Consider the following 21,369-nt stretch of genomic DNA (forward strand, 5'->3'; position numbering starts at 1 on the left):
AATAGTGCGATCCTAACACTGAGAACATGAAGCGGAATTGGAATCACGGAAAGCCTCTGGGAGGAATAGTCAGCCGAGGTCAGATGGAGGTGACATTTGAGAGAAGGGGGTGTTTCTGGGGGAAATTTGGGTACAGCAGCACCAAGGAGATTGCTGCATGTGGGGGGAAAGTCTGTGAGATTGAGGTTGGGGATGTGTGGGCAGAAAACTAATGGATTTTGAGACGATAAAAGTATATTACAAGTCCAATACACAGTAGCCTTGACACATAGCTACCAGGTTTCCTAAGGTGTGATCTACATTAGAGAAAAGGAGGGCAAAAGACATTTCTTAAGAATGAAGACATTCTAAAATGTTAGCAGGTATGCCATAAGACTTCATATTAACTTGAAAAAAAAACAAGCAATAAAAACACGGCATTAAGTGAAAATCCTGTGAGTTAAATTTACGTTCGTTCAGCTTTACGACGTGGATGGGCTAGAACAGCTTATAACGTGCACGCTCAAAGCCACGGGCAGAATTGCACTTCCGTTCTGCGTCCTTCCATTTTTCGAAAGCTGGACAAGCTTCATGCACAGCGCGACTTTTGTTTTCATTTAATGACCCAAGCACTTCAGAAAGTATATACTTGCTACAAGTTGCGGTATTTCGAGCCAGTTTTCTTGTTTGTTGTTGACACACTCCCCGCACTGATTGCCTGTGGCTGAACGTCCCCTACTGCAAAAGTTTGATTCGGTTCATGAGGTTCAGCTTGGAATTGTTGTATGTTTGCTCTTTACGGCTTCTATTGATGGGGAAAACGCTAATACCCCAGAGCTCGCCCACCGGCTCTCTCCTGTCACACACACGCATACACACACACCGGCCCCTCACATCACAGTCCAAGTGTCCAAAAATAAATTTGCTGATCCAACATGAAATATATTATGGTTACATATTTTTAAATAATTCCTCCCTAAAGGAATCCACCTTTTGCTACCGTAAGGATTGACTTGAGTCTTTCTCACTAAATATCTAAACCAAGGTAGTAAGACGCGTTAATGGAATGTTGACATGGGACTGTAGCAAAGAAAACACTGGGCATTTACAAATGACTCGCGTATTTAAATACATTGCAGTTGAAGGATAACTAGCTAGCCAACTCTGTGTCCAGCTCTCAGCTTTCAGGTTGTGCCTGTGTCAGCTAATTTCATCAGAAGCACTCCTGAGACCGTGCAGCGCACTTTTATACAATTCGATTCTATGTAGTTGGAAATATGTAAAAAGCAAAGGTAAACTGAAGTTCTTTTATTTTACCCAAAAGGCCCTCACTTTACGAAATAACCCGAGAATAATCCCGGAAGTAACATTCTTCTTTGTCTCTTTACAACGTCATTCACAAATGTTTTTCAAGAAAAATCTTTTAAAATTTTTTTAACTTTTTTTTTTTTTAAGAGAGAGTGAGAGGGGGTGGAAGAGGGGCAGAGACAGGGAGACACAGAATCCCTTTCAGCCTCCAGGCTCTGAGCTGTCAGCACAGAGCCTGACTTGGCTGGAAACTCACAAAATGTGAGACCACGACCTGAACCGAAGCCCTGAGGCTTATCCCACGGAGACACCCAGGCGCCCCTAAAGAAGAATCTTTTAGTTAAACTGGAGTTCACCATTGTTTCCCATACCTTTAGAAACAAAGTAGAATGTTTCCATGTAACAGTAACAAACAGAACACAAGAGAACAGGCAAAGTTGACCTGGGAGTCAAAAGGTTTCAGGCAAGAAACCCGAAAATCGCATGTTTACCGTCTTTTCCTAATTCTAAAATACCATTAATTGCAAGATAATGGGCTTTGATTATGACAGCCAAAAACAAAAGATGCAGCACCTCCATCCAAAACAGTCCTTGGAGGGGATCCTGGGGCGCTCAGTGGGTGAAGCATCTAACTCTTGATCTCAGCCGGGGTCTTGATTTCACGGTCAGGAGTTCAAGCACCCCTCCCTCCCTCCCCACCTTGGGCCCCTTCACTGGGTGCGCTTACAGAAAAACACAAAGAAACAAACACATAGTTTTTTGAAAATTCTAAATACATCTGAAAGTGTGTTCCACATTGAAGAAGAGGAAGAAGGAGGCACCAGCTGCAGCACTTGGTGAGGGAATAGATCTGTGCTCTGGGCAGCTCTGGGCGGGAGGGGCGGGGGGAGCAAGCTCTGAAGAGCTCCCCCTCCCCCGTGCTGCTTTCTAAACTTTCCACGCTAGTCACTCAGCTCATGTCTGTTTTGTGTTCTTGATGCTTTAGTATCCTTTAAAACTATTTATCTAGAACCCATACAGGGAAGAAGGATGGTAAGACTTAAAAGGAAAATCACATTGGCTACTGAAGCTGTTTCACATGAGGCAAACAACTGCATACATTTTCCTTCTCCAGACATACTGATGGAACTTCCACAGCTTGGGTTGGGGTTGAACAGAGCCGGCCTGGAAGAAAGTCCACTGATTCACTGTGCTTCTCAGAGTCGCACGTGGATGAAATCCGAAAGGGCTACGAAAAGCAAACATGAAATAATAGAATAGAAATAGAAATCTGAAAATCCAAAGCAATAATAACAACTGACATGTAATTTATCCTGACACCCGCTGTCGGCCGCATCTGGTTGCCGCGACCTGATACACCTGTCTTTTTTGAGGACGAACCAGCTGTGCCCTCAGGGGGATCAAAGTCTTCAACGAAAGGAAGGTCAATCTGAAAGTAAAAGACAGAGAGTAAATTTTATTTATTGACTGATTGATTTACGTATTTGTTTTATTCATTCATTCATTCATTCATTCATTTATTTTTTAGAGAGAGAGAAAGTGAGTTGGGGGAAAGGGGCCAAGGGAGAGAGAGAGAGAAACGTAAGCAGGATTCATGCTCATCACAGAACCCGATGTGGGGCCTGATCCCACAACCCTGGGACCATGACCTGAGCCGAAATCGAGAGCCAGGCATTCAACCAACTGAACCACCCAGGTGTCCCTATGTCTATCTACTATTTCTTTTTTAAATCGATGGGATTCTGCACCACAAATGTTCAATAATCAACTTTTTGTCACTTAAAGATACATCTGAACATCATTTCACATCTATTTCTGTGCCAATGCATCTCGATTTAGCAGATGAGAGCAAGAGAGGGGATATTTTGGGGCGGGTTAATCGTCTATAAAATACATAAAGCAAAGTTAAAATACACATTGCTAACATTTTGATGAACAAGAATAACAATGAAAAGTTTACATTCTGGTATTGCTAAAGTAGCGAAATAATTTCGCGTGTTCTGTTGAGATTTTTGGCAGGTAGAACGGGCTTGGTCACACCTGTAGGTCACACAGGGCTCTATGGAGCTTCTGCCCAGAGCACCTCGGGCTTCCTGTGTCACCGTCACCCTCTCCTGAACGTGGTGGCTGTGTTTGGGTGGACCAGACATGCGCCAGGCAGCTGACACTAAAAGTGACACGTTACTTCGTAGCCGATGGTTACAATGACCCCTGTGTCTCAGCCTGATGTTTTGGGAGTTAAGGAGGAAATGGGAAGGTGACTTTTCAATGGACAGAGACATTTCTCATTGGCAACCCAAGGAAGTTTGGGCAAATCGTACGGAATTCCTCTCTGAGCACCTCGGAGACCTTGAGTCGCGAAAGCTCCCTTCATCCGCACTGCTCTGTTTCTGGGGCCGGTGTTGAGACAGTCGTGTGCAGCTATGTCTCACATCGAGACAACCTAGACAAGCATTCTTATTTTCACTGTAGACACGAAGAGACTGAAGATCAGAGGATGAGAAGCATTCCCAGGGTAATGTGACTGGACAAGGTATGATCCCACCACACCTGTTGGACTTCAAGTTCCTCATTATTAAAAACTCCTATACGAATTCTGACCTTCTAAAAGTAAAAGGATATAATTCCTTAAATTGAGTCTGATAAGTTGCTAGGTACGGTCTATTTTTTTTTTTTTTTTTTTTTTTTTTTTTTTTTTTTTTAGGATAGGAGGGGTGAGATTTAAACAATTTTGACTACTTCGTACTAACAGGGAATGTCGTGGCATTAAGGAGAAATTAGAATACATTCCAGTGGCAGAAACTATGCCAACTTCTACCTAATAGTAGGTACCTATGCAGAAAGAACTGAGAATAATGAACTTGCAAACTGATAAAAGGTCAAAGGATAAACTCTGTGAACGTGGAAACTGATGATATGCTATAAAAAGTCTTGAAATTCATTCTGCTAATAGGCTGTTACAAATACAGAAACACTTTTGAAATACTTGGGAAGATATTTATATTTTTATCAGTACTTTTTCACATTATGGATACTATCAGTCTGTAACGTAGGCAGATTATTAGCGAAGTAATTATGACCCATCGACAACAGCAAATAAGTGTGTAATTATTACCTTCATGACTGTTTCTATTGCAGGGAACCAAGAGCTGAGACACCAATCATGAAGGGGGTAAACGCGAGCGCCCCCCGGGAGTTCATCCTCTTGGGTTTCTCAGATCGACCGTGGCTGGAGCTCCCACTCTTTGTGGTGTTCCTGGTTTCCTATGTCTTGACTATCTTTGGCAATCTGGCGATAATTGCCGTGTCTCATCTGGACCCCAAACTCCACACCCCCATGTACTTTTTCCTTACCAATCTGTCACTCCTGGACCTTTGCTACACCACAAGTACAGTTCCACAAATGCTGGTCAACATATGCAGCACCAGGAAAGTAATTAGTTACGGCGGCTGTGTGGCCCAGCTTTTCATTTTCCTGGCCTTGGGTTCCACTGAATGCCTTCTCCTGGCCGTCATGTCCTTGGATAGGTTTGTCGCTATTTGTCGGCCTCTCCATTACTCAGTCGTCATGCACCAGAGGCTGTGCCTCCAGCTGGCGGCCGCGTCCTGGATTAGCGGCTTTGGCAACTCAGTGTTGCAGTCCACCTTGACCCTTCAGCTGCCGCTCTGTGGCCGTAAAGAAGTGGATCACTTCTTCTGTGAAGTCCCTGCTCTGCTCAAGTTGTCCTGTGTGGACACAACAGCAAATGAGGCTGAACTATTCTTTATCAGTGTGCTATTTCTTTTACTACCCCTGACCCTCATCCTTGTATCGTATGCTTTTATTGCCCGAGCAGTGTTGAGAATCCAGTCGGCCGAAGGCCGGAGAAAGGCATTTGGGACATGTGGCTCCCATCTAATTGTGGTGTCACTCTTCTATGGCACTGCTATCTCCATGTACCTGCAACCACCATCCCCCAACTCCAAGGACCGGGGCAAGATGGTGTCCCTCTTCTATGGGATCATCGCACCCATGCTGAACCCCCTTATATACACACTTAGGAATAAAGATGTAAAGGGAGCATTTAAGAGGGTGATTGTGTGGGTCTTCTTAATCAGGAAATAGGAATGCCCGAATGATAAGCCTTCCTGGATTGTTCTCAACGCGGGGCTTCAACTCATGACGCCGAGATCATGACCCGAGCTGAGATCAAGAGTCAGATGCTTAACCAACTGAGCCACCCGGGTGCCCCTCAAATGGTAGGCCTTCTTAAAGACTTGAGGTTTATGTATTTTAATAATTTAATTGTCTCTAAATTGCTTTATTCTCACTACTCTTAGAACTATTATGGTGCTCTCCCTCAAATACAATGTCATAGATAGAAAATTGCATTTATGTTGTACTTTTTTTTTTTTTTATTTTATTTTTTTCAACGTTTATTTATTTTGGGGACAGAGAGAGACAGAGCATGAACGGGGGAGGGGCAGAGAGAGAGGGAGACACAGAATCGGAAACAGGCTCCAGGCTCTGAGCCATCAGCCCAGAGCCCGACGCGGGGCTCGAACTCACGGACCGCGAGATCGTGACCTGGCTGAAGTCGGACGCTTAACCGACTGCGCCACCCAGGCGCCCCTATGTTGTACTTTTTATATATATTCACTGTACAAGTGCCACTAACTGGTCTGTTATGATCCCCTAAAATAGCATAACCTTAAAATATTTAACACCCTAAGCTTGATACCCCTGGTTTGTATGCTTGGGGAAGAATTAGACTTCTGTGAGACTAGAATAAAAGCTTAGTAAACAAAACATTTTTATACACATGCAAATACCTTCATACACACTCAGCTCCCACACTCAACCCACACTCAGCCAGAATACACCCACCCACACCCAACCCATGCTTCACAGGAAATTTAACAGAACCATTCAAAGCCCCCTCCTCTTAACTGTAGATATAAGGTTCATAGCCCTAGCTTAAATTATTACCACTCTTCCCACATCAACATAATCCTAAAATGCTCAATGATGTTCCTTCCAGGTTTACTGCACCTTCTATTCCCCCACTTCTACACTCACCCCTTCTGAATTGTCCTACTCTATTCTGTCAACTGTAGCTACATTTTACACCTGAAGCAAATGTTTTTTGGTGAAAAGTTTTTTCATGATCATCCTACTATCTATATGATCTTTCTCTTTTTAAACCCTAAGGCACTTATAGTCTAAATCATGAAAATAAAAGCGGCACAGCATGCAATAACATTCATGACTTATTTGATGCACTTTTCCTCAAGCAAGAAGTAAAGCTTATGAATTCCATGTTAGTTCCCTTGAGGTGGCTGTAATCTGTGCTAATTCCGTATGGCCCTCAGAGATCACCACAGTGCTGAGGAAAATGCTTAGACCCCGTGAGGTGGTTATTTGGTTATAATACAGCATGACAATCTCATGATTGTCATACTGTCGTCATTTGAACTGCTTCCTCACTATCCTTCTTTTCCAACTTTTTTCTTCCACTAAGTATACCATACAAAGAGAAAGGACAACCAAGAAACACAATTAGCACATTTCTTAAGAGCTCCCAATAACAGCATCCATTTCTGTCTCAGTGTCATTCCAACACAACACAATGGTTCTTCAAGCTTCCACAAGTATCAGCACCGCCTGGAGGGCTTTAAAATCCCCCTGGTGGGGGGACACACCCAGCTGCCAGATTTTCTAAGGTCTGGGGGAGAGCGGGGCCTGGAAATTTGCATGTCTAATGATTGCTTAGGTAAGGACTACCAGGGGACCACACTTTAGAGACTGCTGGGCTAATATCTAAAGTGAAGATGTTTTGCTGAGTTCCTACCTTTTATCTCCATCAGTGAGAACTATAATTAAAAGGGAAAATGGAAGCAAAACACTAAGAGAATAGATTGAAGTATGAGAAGACATTCCCCAGTGAAACGCATTCATATTTTGAAGCCCAAATAAATAATATACTGGACTACCAGAGATTAATTCTGATATGATCCCAAAGTCAGTGTCAGTAACCTTTAAGAATGATCAGGAAATAGCAGTGAAACCAGGGATGGAAATTGAGGTATTTCACATTTTTAAAACTGAGCCAGTAATTGATTCAATACGTGATATAATGGTTTTAAAGTGATTTATAACAAAATTCTACAAATATTTCACTATCAGTTTGTGATTATTTTAAAAGTATATATTATATATCAAATACATATTAATATAAATATATGATAAATATATGACATGTTAATAAAAGTATATGCCATATAAATAATTATTAATCTTATTACTTGTTAATGTATGGTATACTTATTTTGATTATTTAACATATTATCTTATGTAATATATTATTTTTAATGTAATATACTATTCAATGTATTTAGTATATTTTTTAATGTATTTAGTGTATGACTTAAAATATATATTATAAATAAGTAGAATCCATTCTGGATTTATTTAGCATAGCAAATACTAGACTACCTATCTATGTGCATAGGGTACTAACGTGGTATTGTTAGGGAATGTTAGATGTGTGTCACCGATCTCGATTTCTGAGTAGAATGTGCACACTTCCCATAGTATTGCATAATATGGAGCAGTGATGACCAAGGTGGTAAAGCAATTCTATCTGCTCTTGTCTGTGGGATGACCGGGTTGTCCGTGGGGTGACGGGACTGTCCGTGGGGTGACCGGGTTGTCCGTGGGGTGACGGGATTGTCCTTGGAGTGACGGGATTGTCCGTGGGGAGACGGGATTGTCCGTGGGGTGACCGGGTTGTCCGTGGGGTGACGGGATTGCCCGTGGGGAGACGGGATCGTCCGTGGGGTGACCGGGTTGTCTGTAGCGTGACGGGATTGCCCGTGGGGAGACGGGATCGTCCGTGGGGTGACCGGGTTGTCCGTGGGGTGACGGGATTGCCCGTGGGGAGACGGGATCGTCCGTGGGGTGACCGGGTTGTCTGTGGGGTGACCGGATGGATGGGGGCGTGGCCGGGGCAGTGAAAGGATGCGCCTGAGGCAGAAGAAAAGACACAGAAGTTTACGGAGTACCCTGCAGGGGAGCGGTGGGCAGGACAGCAGAGCAGAGGCTGTGTGCCCCGAGGCGTTGGTGAGGGGCCACAGTCAGGGAGCTTGGGGGATGTGGGGGCTTTTCCCTTTTTTGGTAACTGCCTGGTCTAGCCAGCCCATTGGTTAGCTGGGGCCTGTGGCCCTTTCAGGGTGGGTCGTGTCACCAGCCTGTTTGCATTCAGCTCGGTCAGCTTGGGGTGGGGGGGAGGTGAGAGCTCCTTCCTGCAACAGTTGCTCTATCTCAATCTTTTAGGCAACGAAAGGAAGGTGAAAGATTCTTCCTGAACCTTCTGTTTCTCAAAAATAATCAGTCTATGGGGCACCTGGGTGGCTCAGTCGGTTAAGCTTCCAACTTCGGCTCAGGTCATGATCTCACAGTCTGTGCGTTCGAGCCCTGCGTGGGGCTCTGTGCTGCCAGCTGCGAGCTTGGAACCTGCTTCGGATTCTGTGTCTCCCTCCCTCTCTGCCCCTACCCCTGCTCATGCTCTGTCTCTCTCTGTCTCAAAAATAAAAACATTAGCAAAAATTTTTTAAAAATTTAAAAATAATCAGTCTAAAATAATCCGCATGCCAAAGAGACACTTTTGAAGGTGGCAAATTTTGCTCCCTCACACAGCCAAGAGAAACCAAAAACCTCGGGGAGGTAAGATTTGTATGTGTAATTTGGAAAGGGGAGAGAGACAAAAATAAACAAGATAAGTGTGTGACAGGTTGAAGAAAAAAAAAAAACAAAAAACAAAACAGGACAAAGCGTAGGGAGGTGGTGCACTTTTCAGGCATTCCTGAGAATGGGACATTTCAGCCGAGACCTGGGGCCCTGAGGCCGGGGGCGGATGGTGGGTGTGGGGTGGGGGAGGGAGGGGGTTGGTCCTGACTGTAGACGCCAGAAGCTAGGGTGTGTTTGGTGTCAGAGGGGAGGGTACTTGTCGCCCCAAAACATGCCTCTCAGGCATAAGGGTTACACTGAGCTGGGTTTTTGAAGAAAACAATTTTTTTTCTTTTGAAGCATCTCTATTTTGAGAGAGACTGCACAAGTGGGGGAGAGGGGGTCACAGAGAGAGGGGATCCCAAGCAGGTTCCTGGGCGTCCGCGCAGAGCCCAGTGCTGCGGGGCTTGATCCCACGAATCCGAGAGATCACGACCTGAGCTGAGACCAAGAGTCAGAGGCTTAACCAACTGAGCCATCCAGGCGGCCCGCGAGTTAGTGATTTCTAAGAAAGTGCAGCCACAAGAGAAGCTCTGAAAACTGAGTAAAAGTTACCCTTTTGTAAGAGACGTTCACATTCAGAAGGGAAACCTGCATTTCGTAAGTATGTCTCCCTCTCTACCTTGAAGAGCCGGATGCCTAATCTCTAGAAACAGCAGTGGGGAAGGTACCGACTGCAGCCTGCCCCATAACCATGCCCTTGCTTAGCGTACTTGGCCTGAAAAATCTGCCCTCGCTGGCCTCCCTCCGCATCCCCAACATGGCTTAGGGCCCCAGGTGGACAGGTATTTAAGGTGGTGGCTTGAGCCATTTGGGGAGTTACTCCGTTTTCCTGGGTGTCTCCCAAGATGCAGGCGGTACACACATTATTGTTCGTTTTTCTCCAGCTAATCTTTTTATTATGCGGACGTCTCCACCAAGAGCCTAGGAAGACAGAGGCTGTGAAAATTAATGAAAGATCTGTTTTGAATGGAGACAGAGGCCGGCAGAGGGAGCGCGCCCAGCCGGCGGCCAACTGCAGCCAAAAACGGGAAGAGACCGACCTGGAGGTTGGATCCTGCTTTGGGACCCCAGCAAGAGGAAAAAACCCTTCCCCACCCCCCACCCCCAGCAGCCCGGCCGAGGGGACCGTCACAACCCAGCCAATGAAGAGCCTGCAGGCTTTCGGACCTCACTTTGCTCCAACGGACGTTTCGTTTATAACAACCTTCCCAAGTCCCCCCTGTCTTCTAGAAAACTGTGTTCTCCTTTGCTCTCTAGACTTGCTCATGGCCTTGATTGTCCCAGATTGCAAGTCTCTGGCTATTGCCACGTGAACCCATTTTTGCCGGTAAAACAACTGGCAGTTTTATTTTTAAGGTTAACAGGGGAAAACGTATTTTTCCTCTGCTACACCTGTGACCGAAAGGGGTGAGGTGAAGTGGGTGAGGGAGAGAGGGGTGGGAGACAGATTGCAAGTAGAGGTGTGGGGGGGATCAGCGCATGTCACCCCAAAGTTTGCCAGATTAGCATATGGATTATTTTGAGCTGAAGGCAATTGAGACTTGACAGAGGCAGAAAGAAACCTTCGTGGAGCTCCCTGCTCTGACTAAACGCAGAAAATTCTGAGAAATGAGGACTATCGGAAATCCCTTCTCCGGGGGAATTTGACAGCCATGAGGAAGAAGGAAGGTCAGCACCCAGATGAGTGCACATAAAACGAATTTTATAAAATAACCCTTATCTAATATCAATTTCCCATATATTTCCTTCCTGCAATTTACCTCTCCTGGAAGCCAAACCCCTCTTCCCTCGGTCAGGTCATTTCTCTACAATTTTTCACCCTTTGTTACAACGGAATATCAGCTGCCAAGCCGAACTGCTTCCTTGGCATTTTCGTTTCTTTTCTGTGGAACCCCCACGCACATAAAGTTGAAAGTAAAACCTGTATGACTTTTCACCTGCTGATGTCTTTTGTCAGCTTAATTGGCACATCCCAGCTACTGAACCTAAAAGGGTAGAGGAAAAGTTTTGTCCTCCCCTAAGGAAGGATGGGTCACTGTAGGGTTTGTCTTTTATGGTGGGTGAGAGGGTTTGAATGGAGGAGGGACAAAATCGACTATAATACAAACAAGACAGAAGCAGGGAGAGCAGTTAGTAGCAGTGGCAATGACTTAGGGAAGAGATGTTGGTAGCAGGGACCAGAGTGTAAGGACAGAGGTGGTGAGCAGTGGTGAGATTCTGGGTGTTCAGCGATCAAATTTCAGCTGAATAAATTAAAAGATCTAATTAGTTTTATTAAATGATTCGTGAATTGGGTAGCATCCCAGCTAGCAGGTACAGGGGAGCTCCACTGAGCTAAATGAAAGTTTTTTTGTTTGTTTTTTCAATATTTATTTATTCTGGGGAGAGGGCAAGCAGGGGAGGGGCAGAGGAACCATAACGGGCTCTGCACCGACAGGCTGACAGCAGTGACCCGACGTGGGGCTCGAACTCACCAACCGGGAGCTCATGACTTGAAATCGGAGGCTCAACCGACAGAGCCACCCAAGTGCCCAATACAAGTTTTTAAAGGCAGAGAGAGGGCATAAAACAAAAAGAAAGAAAGAAAGGTATTGATTAGCAAAGAATGCATTGTTTAGGCAAGGTTGCCCTCCTAAGGGGGAGTGGTCTCTCAGTAAATTCCCTAGTTCTGACCAGAAAATTCCATGTTGACTGGTCAAAGATTATATTCTTGGGGTGTGAAACTTGCGCTTAGGTTAGGGATTATTAAGTCTTGGTCTCCTGACTCGGGGCTTTAAACTAAGTGATGCCAAAAAAAACCAAAAACCCCAAAAAACTAAGTGATGCCATTTGGGGCCTTGTGGTGGTGGTGGTTATTCAAACAATGCAATTGGCTCTTATATTAAGTGATTCATAAATTGGACAGCATGTTACCCAGCAAGTAGAGGGGGCTCTGAGGAGGTGGACAAAATGGGAGGCTTTTACAGGAAGGAGGGGGTGGGGCAAATAAGTTATTGACAAAAGAAAAGATTGTTTCTGGCAAGGTCACTTTCCCTTAGGGGGCAAGGTCCTGTCCTTTTACTTTGTCCTTTACAAATTACCTCCTTTTGCTTTGCAGGCTGGTGATGGAGATGACCTCACTGGTGCTCTCCAGAAAATTCCTGACTGACTGGGTAAGATTGTTTTTCCATTTTAACAGGATACTTTGAAGAGAGCTGATACTGTTTACGGATAGATTCGACACGGCCTGTAAGAGAGAGGAGTGACACATCATTCGTTTCCAGATACCCTTTTCTCACGTCTGTGGGAGTCACGGGGAGGGGGAACAGAATGGGCCACGTCAAAATATGCCACTTTGACACACTGATATTTTTAAATTAAAGGTACCTGAGGACCAGGTAGTACAAAAAAGTCTCTCTGGATCTGCCTCTCTCCCCGTAAACAGGAGACAAGTCCCCCATGTGACAGGTGCCATCCCTGTACCAGAAGAGCGGAAGGCATCCTTATCACCAGAAACAGAATTTAGGGCTGTAAGAAAACCACGGTTGAAGGATAGCAGAATAATCCATCCCAAAATAAAATGATTTTTTTTTTTTTTTGAGAAAAAGCAGACCCAGAAGCTCTAAAAGCAGAGAAGATATCCTTTTGTCGAGGCAATTTACATTTATAACAGAAATTTCCATTTGGAGATTCGTCGTAAGGGGGACTCATAGTCAATAGGAGTCCTCGTAAGGGCGACTCCCTGTTTGCACCTGGAAGAGAAAGGTGACACTAAATCACCGGAAACTCGGTGGGGAAGGCACCAGAGTAAATCTGGACAACCACCTTCCTGTGGGTTGCCAAGTCCCCTCCTGTAACTGCCCCTCTCCCACCCTCACGCCCACATCTTTGTTTTTAACGGAAGATGGTGTTTAAGGGGGTGGCCCCGGGCCATTCCGGGGAGTTTTCCCTGGACTGTCTCTCCCACGTATGCATAAGGTACACCTGTTGTGAAACGTGTTTGTTCTTCTCTTGTTCATCTCTTTTATGTGGGGGCTGGTCCTCAGCCACGAGCAATGAAGGGTAGAGGGAAGGTTATTTTTCCCTACAGAGGAAAGACCCCTACACAGTCTTCATCAATAGGGAAGATGAATACGTAATAATTAGTAATTAATACAATTATTATTAATAAATATTATATGCTGATATATAATATAATTAATACAATAATTAATAATGTGACATGCTTGCTAACTTTGTCTTGTCAGTGATTCACAAATTTATTGTTTCTTTGCCTGAAAGGCATAAAAGCTGCCTGCTTTGGTCACTTATTTGAGTCTTATATCTTTATGGTCTTATATTTTGTATATTTAATTTATCTTACAATTTTATGTATAAAATTAACTTTTTTGCCTTCGGTGCATGTCTTATGTCAATCTAATTATGAGGCCAGCTAAAGAGCCGGTGAGGTAAGGAGGGAAACGTACCCCCACCTACACCTGCATCCTGGCTCGTGCTGGTAGGAGACACAGGAGCCCTCTTTCACTTCAGTGGAAGTTCTTGCTTTCAAGGTGACCAGGTCAACATGAATATGTGCCCATTTGGACCAAAGACAGTATAGCCAGGGGTGATGAGGGAGCATGAGGCAAGCTGAGGGTGATGAAGTTTTGGGGTGATGGGGGGTTCACGGCGTCCAGAGCCGATGGCCGAGAAAGAGTTCTTGAAGACCTCTTTGGTGCAAAGAGGTGATTTGATTACAGCGCGGGGACAGGACCTGCAGGCAGGGAGGGCTGCACTGGAGCGGTAGGGGGGTGACCCCTTTATGGAGCCGGGGGAAGAGTCCAGAGGGAGTTTCCAAAGAGACTTTCACAAGCTCAAGACTTACCGGAGGCCCAGCTATGGTCAAGCCAAGGTTGTTTCTCCCTCTGGCAAAGCATTAACATAAGACAGCAGGGACTTCCCGGACTTCAGGCTATTGATGGGGTTGCCTTTTGCTTGTAAACTGGTGGAGACTCTTCTCAGTTCAACCGTTTGGTTTTTTCTCCTTTCCTGTTCTGGGGTAGCCTGGAGTGTCCAGGGACCATCACACAGATCCCACCTTGAGGGTGGGGGTGCCCGGAGGCTGCACTCTGCCCTCAGGTGGCCCCGCGCTCCCTCATCAAGGGCAAAATCCCAGGGCCGCTCTTCCTGCCCCCGTGGGTCTCTTGCATGATTTTAAGGAATTCAGGTTTATCTATACCCGGTTACAAATATCTCTTTGCCCCCTGCCCCCAGTCCAAGCTGAGGCCCTGAGCAGAAACCTGGAGAGGGTAGGGGTGGAAATGAATGCCTGAGCAGTATGTTCCCAAAGAAGGATCCCCTTCCAGGTAAAAGAGAGCTCATCCTAGGCCCAAATCCTGAACTCAATCTCAAGTGCATGTGAGTGTGCACAGGCCTCCAGGGAGAATGTTCACATGTTTCACGGCGTTCCTACAGGGGTCTGTGAACCCACAGGTTAAGGAACCCCCACCCTAGACTGTAAGGAAAGATGGTCAGGAACAGTAACCCAGGGCTCTTAACACAAAGGTGTGTTTACCTTGCGAGTTGGGCCCTTAAGTTCGTACTCGGAGTTGGCCGAATCTCCCAGAAAAAGAAAAAAGCTTTAGGAAAATCTGCTTCAGAGGAGAACTTCGGCACACCCGTCTGTGTCATGTGATTCTGATCCTATTTTACAACTCTCTAACTGTCGGTGACTGGTAGCAGTAAAAAACAATTCGCGTCTGTGGACATGGGATGGATTCTGTCTGGTGACGGGACATTTTCCTTCTCCCCAGTCCGCTCCCCCTGCCCACTCCCACCGCTGAAAAGCCGGTTTTGACCCCGCCGACACATTCGGGTCACATTCGGGTCACTGTTCCTCACCTGTAAATGGCATCCCTTCTTTGACTTCTCTGAACGGGTAGTCACCCCTCATCAGTTATCTCAGGAAGGAGCTAAATGAAATCTTTAAAAAAAAAAAAAAAAAAAACTTTCAAAAATTTTATATTCGTATGACAGTTATGATTTCACCTGGTCTTTTTGTTTGTTTTTTGGTTTTTGGAAATTACCTTTCGTTGACACCTCTGTGCCCTTGACACTGAAAGGGTTTCTATGGCAACCGAAGGACGCCTAAGCCCCGCGTTGCTTTTCTCCGTGGCGGCCAGCAGAGGGCGCCACCGGGCCATCCCCACCGCCTTCCGGGAGGCCCACCTCGCTGCCCGCACCGCCTGCCGGGGGCGCGACCTCGCTGCCCCCACCGCGTCCCGAGGGTCCCACCAAGTGGCCGGAGGTCCCACCGCTCCGCCCCCGCCCGGCCGGCCTCCCGGTCGCGGAACTTGCAACGAAAGTGAGGTTTTCCTGAAAAGGGGAAGAAGGGGCATCACCGGGTTCTAGTCAATAAGAACAGAACACGAGCTAAGGGAAAGAAATGCACGGTTGTCGGTGTTGCGGCGCCGCGGCCATTTCTAGCGCTGGCGTTCACCTCTTGTTACCGGGCATTGGTGGTTCAGTGGTAGAATTCTCGCCTGCCACGCGGGAGGCCCGGGTTCGATTCCCGGCCAATGCAAGGGGCCCTGAGGCTTTTTTACTCTTGGATCCTTTCTAATTATTTTTAAATCGCTCCCGTGCGTGCAAACGTAGGATGCCTCCCACGCTGGATTTTGGGGGGCTACTCGTACAGGGTGGGACTGTGAGGTACAGACTCGCTCCCGCTCAGATCAGCGGGGCAGGCGGGGCGCGACTGTTTTCCCGGCGGAATCATGAAATGTTTTGCATTCAAAATATTTGGGGTCAGTGCACCCTGGGCTCATTGTCCTTTCGGAAGCATGAATAATGAGTGAGCTTTAAAGGAAAAAACACAATTATCTCAAAAACAAAATACAAAAGCTGGTGGCAGCCTTTGGAGGAAAATATAATAAAAGATCTTCCTAAAGCTTTTTGTGTCGTGTCGAGCAGAGTGGCGCAGCGGAAGCGTGCTGGGCCCATAACCCAGAGGTCGATGGATCGAAACCATCCTCTGCTAGCTGGTATTTTTTTATTCAAAAAAAAAAAAAAACCCCACAAAAAGCAGAGAACATAATTCCCCACCATCTCTAATGAAAGCTTTGGCAGGTTTTGGCAGGGGAATTATTTTGGAGACGAAAATAATCTACAAATCAAAAAGTTTCTAATTAAGCAATGTCAGGTGCCCCAGATCAGAGAGGAGAGAATTCATTTTAACCATCATCTGTAAGGTCGCATATCTACCGACTACCATGTGGTAAGACCACAAGACTTTAGGTTTCGATTTCAAAAGAACCGTAAAGAGCTATTTTCACTTTTGGAGATTTAGTTAAGGACAGTTTGGGGTATTTAAAATGACAGCTGTCCCAACAATCTCTCCCCCACTGTTCTCCTCCTTAGCACGTGGCATGCCGTGTATTTTATAGTATACGTTTTCTCCCTCCTGGGACCTAAGTTCACAAGAATGGAGATTTTTGTCTGTTTTGGTGATTTGGCGAATATGTGAAAAGCTACAATTTCTAATACACCAAACACCAATATGTGACGTTTTTCTTCACCTTCTCTTACCTTTTAAAAAATTATGGAATACGAAAATGACCACACAAAATCGATCTATTATTTAACATTGCGGTATGTTCACTAGAAATCTCTTTTATATTTAAAGGGGGGGGGGAAGCCCACACAAAACTGAAGCACTCTAACTTCACCTCAATCCTACCATCCTCTTACTCTGGGCAAGGCTACATGAATTTGATGTGCATCTCTCCCATTTTTTAAAAATAAATAATCTTTATTTGCAAAGAGTCTGGGAACGACTCATATGAAGGCTTTTATTTAAATAGCACAATGCTTATTTTAAAAGATCAATCTGGTAAAACACCCAGAAAGTTGTGGCTGTTGCTGCTGGGATGAATGGTGGATGGGACTCAAGCCTTCTGATTCCTCAAAGTGCTGGTCTTCAATCATCGTCTCCACTGGATGGCTTTTAAGGCAGATTGCAGAGATTTCCACACTGCACAATTTCCTTGTGTGAAGCCAGATTCTTCTTGTGGAGCTGAGTGTCCATTTGATGAGCTTTGGGGGAAGACAAGAGACTGGGACCAGCTCACTTTTTCCCACCTTCCTTTCCACGTTCATCACCCGGAATCATGTGCATTTTATTAATGTCTACAACTGACTGTCTATCTCTATCAAGTTGTTAAATAGCCTAATCATTCAAAGGCAATCGAAGATGCACCCTCCAGCGGCCCCATGACCTGGAGGCTGCCACAGTGCGCCACTGAAAGGCCACCCTGGGGTCCCCTTCATCCACTTCCAGGTAGCTGGTAATTTATTCTGACAGCTCATAATAATTTTATTAATATTCCCCTTTCCCTTTTTACTTCTCCACAACATTTCATTCGCAGGCCTGCTTTTATCAGGAGGTACCAATTAGTGGAATACCAGCACCTAGACTTTAAGAAACATACCCTTTTTGGTGCGGGAGAGAGAAAGCGCCTTCTTTGCTACAGAGAGGGATGGCTCCTGTAAGGCTTCATCAGTGGACCTGGCCACCAACGTTTCTGATGAAAGGTTTTCAAAGATGTGGACTTCAGATCGTTCCTATGACCTGTGAAAGTAACAGTTAAATTCTAAGTCTGCCAATGATTGTCTTTTTAACAATGTGCTGTCCCGGTAATAAGATGCTAGACTGAATCTCCTTGTTGCCCCAAGACCTTTCCCTTTGTGATATTTCTTTGTTTGAACAGAAGACTGTTTGGTTCTTATTTCTCCCATAGGCATGAAGGTAAAGTAAAATAAAAACATAAAGTAAAAGCAGTGACTCACTAGGTAGTTGAATTAAACGGAATGTGAGAGTCTGTGTCTCACTTCAATGAACAGCAGGAAGTAAGGGACTAAACGAGAAAGACGAGAAAGACGAGCTGGGTTCAGGGGAACGAGGGTGGGCCCTTTATGGAAGGGATTCACACTAGGAACGGGAGAGGTGGAGCTCCGGTTCGGATTCCCGGTGGCGCCTTCAGTCCTTCCCTTTCGTTCCTCATAAGACAGGAGAGGCGGGGCCAGTCACTAAAGAAAAGACTGGACCAAAGAAAAGTAGATACAGGAGAATATATCACAATAAGACAAACATAACATAATCCGATATGAATGGGTTTATTTAACCAGGTAACTATCAAATCCACAATAAATAACTCCACCTTTCACCGCTTTTATTTCATTGCTGGTAGCAAGCTTAAAGAATTATAAAATCTGTTAGCTTTTTATCCATTTATTTAATCGGCAGAGAGCAGCTGTTGAATGCCTGCAGTGTGCAAGACCCTGTGCTCTGCCCACACCTTCCAGGTGAGGAATGGATTCTTTTCTGTGGAGGATGTAGGAAGCTGGGGAGATCTGGGAACTGGATCTGGGCTTTGGTGGCAGGGGATGTATAAGGAACAGCTTGTCATGGGCACAGGAATCTCTGCTAATGCCCAGAGATCTCCAACTGTGAGCTTAAGGGTTTGGTGAATCATGCAGACTTTTTTTTGTTTCACACGCACCACGTTACGCATTTTTTATTAGTTGCCCGTATTGAAATTTTAGAATATTCCATATTCAAATGCATCTCATATCCTCTTGAAATTTGGAGAGACTCGCTGTCCAGGGCTCGCAGCCCCTGCAGGGCAACAAGTAGGTGAAATCTACCGCATAGGCCTCACGTTCTTCAGGTCTCTGAAGTTCCCGCTGGTCCCCTTCATGGGCAGATGCTAGCTGGCATCATAGCATCAACAAGAGAACAGCGAAATGTGCCATTAAAACCGGGAAAATGACATTTGGTATGGAAAGTCCATGTGCTTCAAGAAAAAGAGCAAAGAGGGGCCCCTGGGCGGCTCAGTCGGTTAAGGGTCCAACTTCGGCTCAGGTCACGATCTCATGGTCCGTGAGTTCGAGCCCCGCGTCAGGCTCTGTGCCGACAGCTCAGAGCCTGGAGCCTGCTTTGGATTCTGTGTCTCCCCCTCTCTCTCTGCTCCTCCCCTGTTCATGCTCTGTCTCTCTCTGTCTCAAAAATAAACATTTAAAAAAGAAGAAAAAGAGCGAAGACTGTTTTTTTGTGCAGATGAGGCGTGGTTTCTAATATCCAGCCAGTTTGGCTCTTACGGGCTGGGCCTTTGTGAGCATCTGATTTGAAACCCCCGGCGTAGGGAACAGCACAGCTGTCTTGTTAGCGGCACTCTAAGCTAAGTGTAGATGTTTTATGAAAGACAATTTGGACTGGAAGGTTGACAGCAAAGCATGGAAAATGGCTTTATCTGCTGTTATGGATTAAATTGCGTTCTCTCAAACCCCAGTGTGACTGTATTTGGACACACAGCCTTTAAGAGGTAATTAAGGTTAGATGAAGTCATAAGGAAGGTCCTGATCCAATAGGACTGAGGTTCTTACAGGAATAAGGAGAGACACCAGAGGTATGCGAACACAGAAAAAAGCCCACACGAGGACACAGGTGTAAGCAGAGGGAAGCTAACCCTGCTCACACCTTGATCTTGGACTCATAGCCTCCAGAACCGTGAGAAAATAAATATATGTTGCTTAAACCACACAATAAGTGGTATTTTGTTGTGGCAACACCAGAAGACTATTGCAAGCATTTTAGTAGAATGTTGGGACTTAATTAGGCAGTAGAAGTATCCATGGAGGAGCACGAGACAGAAATATCTAGAAAGAAAAGGTCTACCTGCAAAGAGGGGAAGAGTCAGACTTTGGGGGAAACACATATTTAAAAGCGCGGAGGGACCTGCAAAATTGGGGTTACCAAGTCTATACTGGCCCCTTCATGGTGGAAAAAGTGCAACTTACTACTCGTAATCATATTCCTAAATCCTGACATGCCTTCAAAGAGCAGCCGGCAAAATCAGGGGTTTGAGGGTTCTGTCCGGTGTTTAGGTTCACAGGAAACAAAGCGCTTGTTACTTTGAGGACCAGAAATAGAGAGCGCAGGACCCTACAACTCTTATTTCTTTAAAACTTATTTTAGGGTGCAGAGTATTTTGCTTTTTGTTGTTTGGTTTTTTCTTTTGACAGCTTTAACCAGACGGCAATACTCTCCACGACTTTCTATCATGCGCACGAGTGACTGTCAAGGAAACTCATCAAATCCAGCGGGTAAAGAGACGAACAGTAACTCTACCTACCCTCCAAATTGGTTGTCCTCGGGAAGCCTTAGATCCGTGCCTCCGCTTTTTTGCCACAAGGTGGCAGAAGAGGACAAGGAAGCCTAACGCGCCACCCTAAGGCCTCCAAGGATGGAGACAAAAAACCAGTCTCGGAAAGAGCAAAGAAAAAAAAGGAGGAGATGAAAATGATGCCCACGAGTTCAGGAACGTGGTAAAATTAGGGAGCTCCTCCCCAGGAAGTAGCGTAGCTTATCGGCCGGCTCTGCAGGCAACCAAGGATTAATGCCGGGGGCTCCACTGATAAAATAAAGGCGAAATTTCAGCTGCCGGAGCAGAGGACAAGGCCACCTTCCAAAGGGCGCCTAAGAAGCCACACTAAAGTTGAAGGACAATGAGCTTAAATGCTTACCCAACCGCTCTTGCGGGGGGCTTAGCCTCCTACCGCTCTTCCCCGCTCTTTCCCAGTCCGAACCCAGTCCCAAACACTTCTAAACGAAACGAGACAAAATAAGCCAGCTGCTTTCTCGGAAAATGTAGGTGGCTCTGAAAAGAGCCTTTGGGTTGGATCGTGCCTCCCAGCACTCACTTGGAGCTGGTGTACTTGGTGACGGCCTTAGTGCCCTCGGACACGGCGTGCTTGGCCAGCTCCCCGGGCAGCAGCAGGCGCACGGCCGTCTGGATCTCCCGGGACGTGATGGTCGAGCGCTTGTTGTAATGCGCCAGGCGCGACGCCTCGCCCGCGATGCGCTCGAAGATGTCGTTGACGAACGAGTTCATGATGCCCATGGCCTTGGACGAGATGCCGGTGTCGGGGTGCACCTGCTTCAGCACCTTGTACACGTACACCGAGTAGCTCTCCTTGCGGCTGCGCTTGCGCCTCTTGCCGTCCTTCTTCTGCGCCTTGGTCACCGCCTTCTTCGAGCCCTTCTTCGGGGCGGGAGCGGACTTGGCTGGCTCAGGCATGGCGGGGAGGACGCGCAAGGCAATCAGGAGAAAAGCAGAAAAGCGCACTGTAGGCAGTGATCCCTCCTTGTCCTTTTTATATAGAAGCCTTTATGCAAATAAGGTGTAAGTTACAGTCCTGGGCCTGATTGGTGACTAGTCAACATGACGTCAGTGGTTAGTTCTGTCCAATCACAACGCAAGACTCCCAAAGCTGCATTCTCGTTGGAGAAAATA

General features: G+C 45.9%; 2 protein-coding genes and 2 non-coding genes across 4 annotated transcripts; 3 read left to right on the forward strand and 1 right to left on the reverse strand.

Annotated features, from left to right (window-relative positions):
• The first annotated feature begins 4,450 nt into the window (after positions 1 to 4,450).
• Positions 4,451 to 5,392, forward strand: LOC115514760 (olfactory receptor 2B2). Its single transcript, XM_030316937.1, has one exon. The coding sequence runs from the start codon at positions 4,451 to 4,453 to the stop codon at positions 5,390 to 5,392; it is 942 nt and encodes a 313-aa protein (XP_030172797.1).
• A 10,136-nt stretch (positions 5,393 to 15,528) lies between these two features.
• TRNAG-GCC lies at positions 15,529 to 15,599 on the forward strand. The gene has a single exon. It is a non-coding gene; the product is annotated as a tRNA-Gly (tRNA).
• A 384-nt stretch (positions 15,600 to 15,983) lies between these two features.
• On the forward strand, positions 15,984 to 16,055 carry TRNAM-CAU. The gene has a single exon. It is a non-coding gene; the product is annotated as a tRNA-Met (tRNA).
• Positions 16,056 to 18,768: 2,713 nt separating this feature from the next.
• Positions 18,769 to 21,162, reverse strand: LOC115514811 (histone H2B type 1-C/E/F/G/I-like). Its single transcript, XM_030317000.1, has 2 exons — positions 20,777 to 21,162; positions 18,769 to 18,787 (listed from the first exon to the last, which is right to left on the reverse strand). Exons 1-2 carry the CDS (start codon positions 21,151 to 21,153, stop codon positions 18,784 to 18,786), a joined length of 381 nt encoding a protein of 126 aa, XP_030172860.1. The 5' UTR covers positions 21,154 to 21,162; the 3' UTR covers positions 18,769 to 18,783.
• Between the last annotated feature and the right edge of the window lie 207 nt (positions 21,163 to 21,369).

This window comes from Lynx canadensis, chromosome B2 (genome assembly GCF_007474595.2).
Source record: "Lynx canadensis isolate LIC74 chromosome B2, mLynCan4.pri.v2, whole genome shotgun sequence".
NCBI lineage: Eukaryota > Metazoa > Chordata > Mammalia > Carnivora > Felidae > Lynx > Lynx canadensis.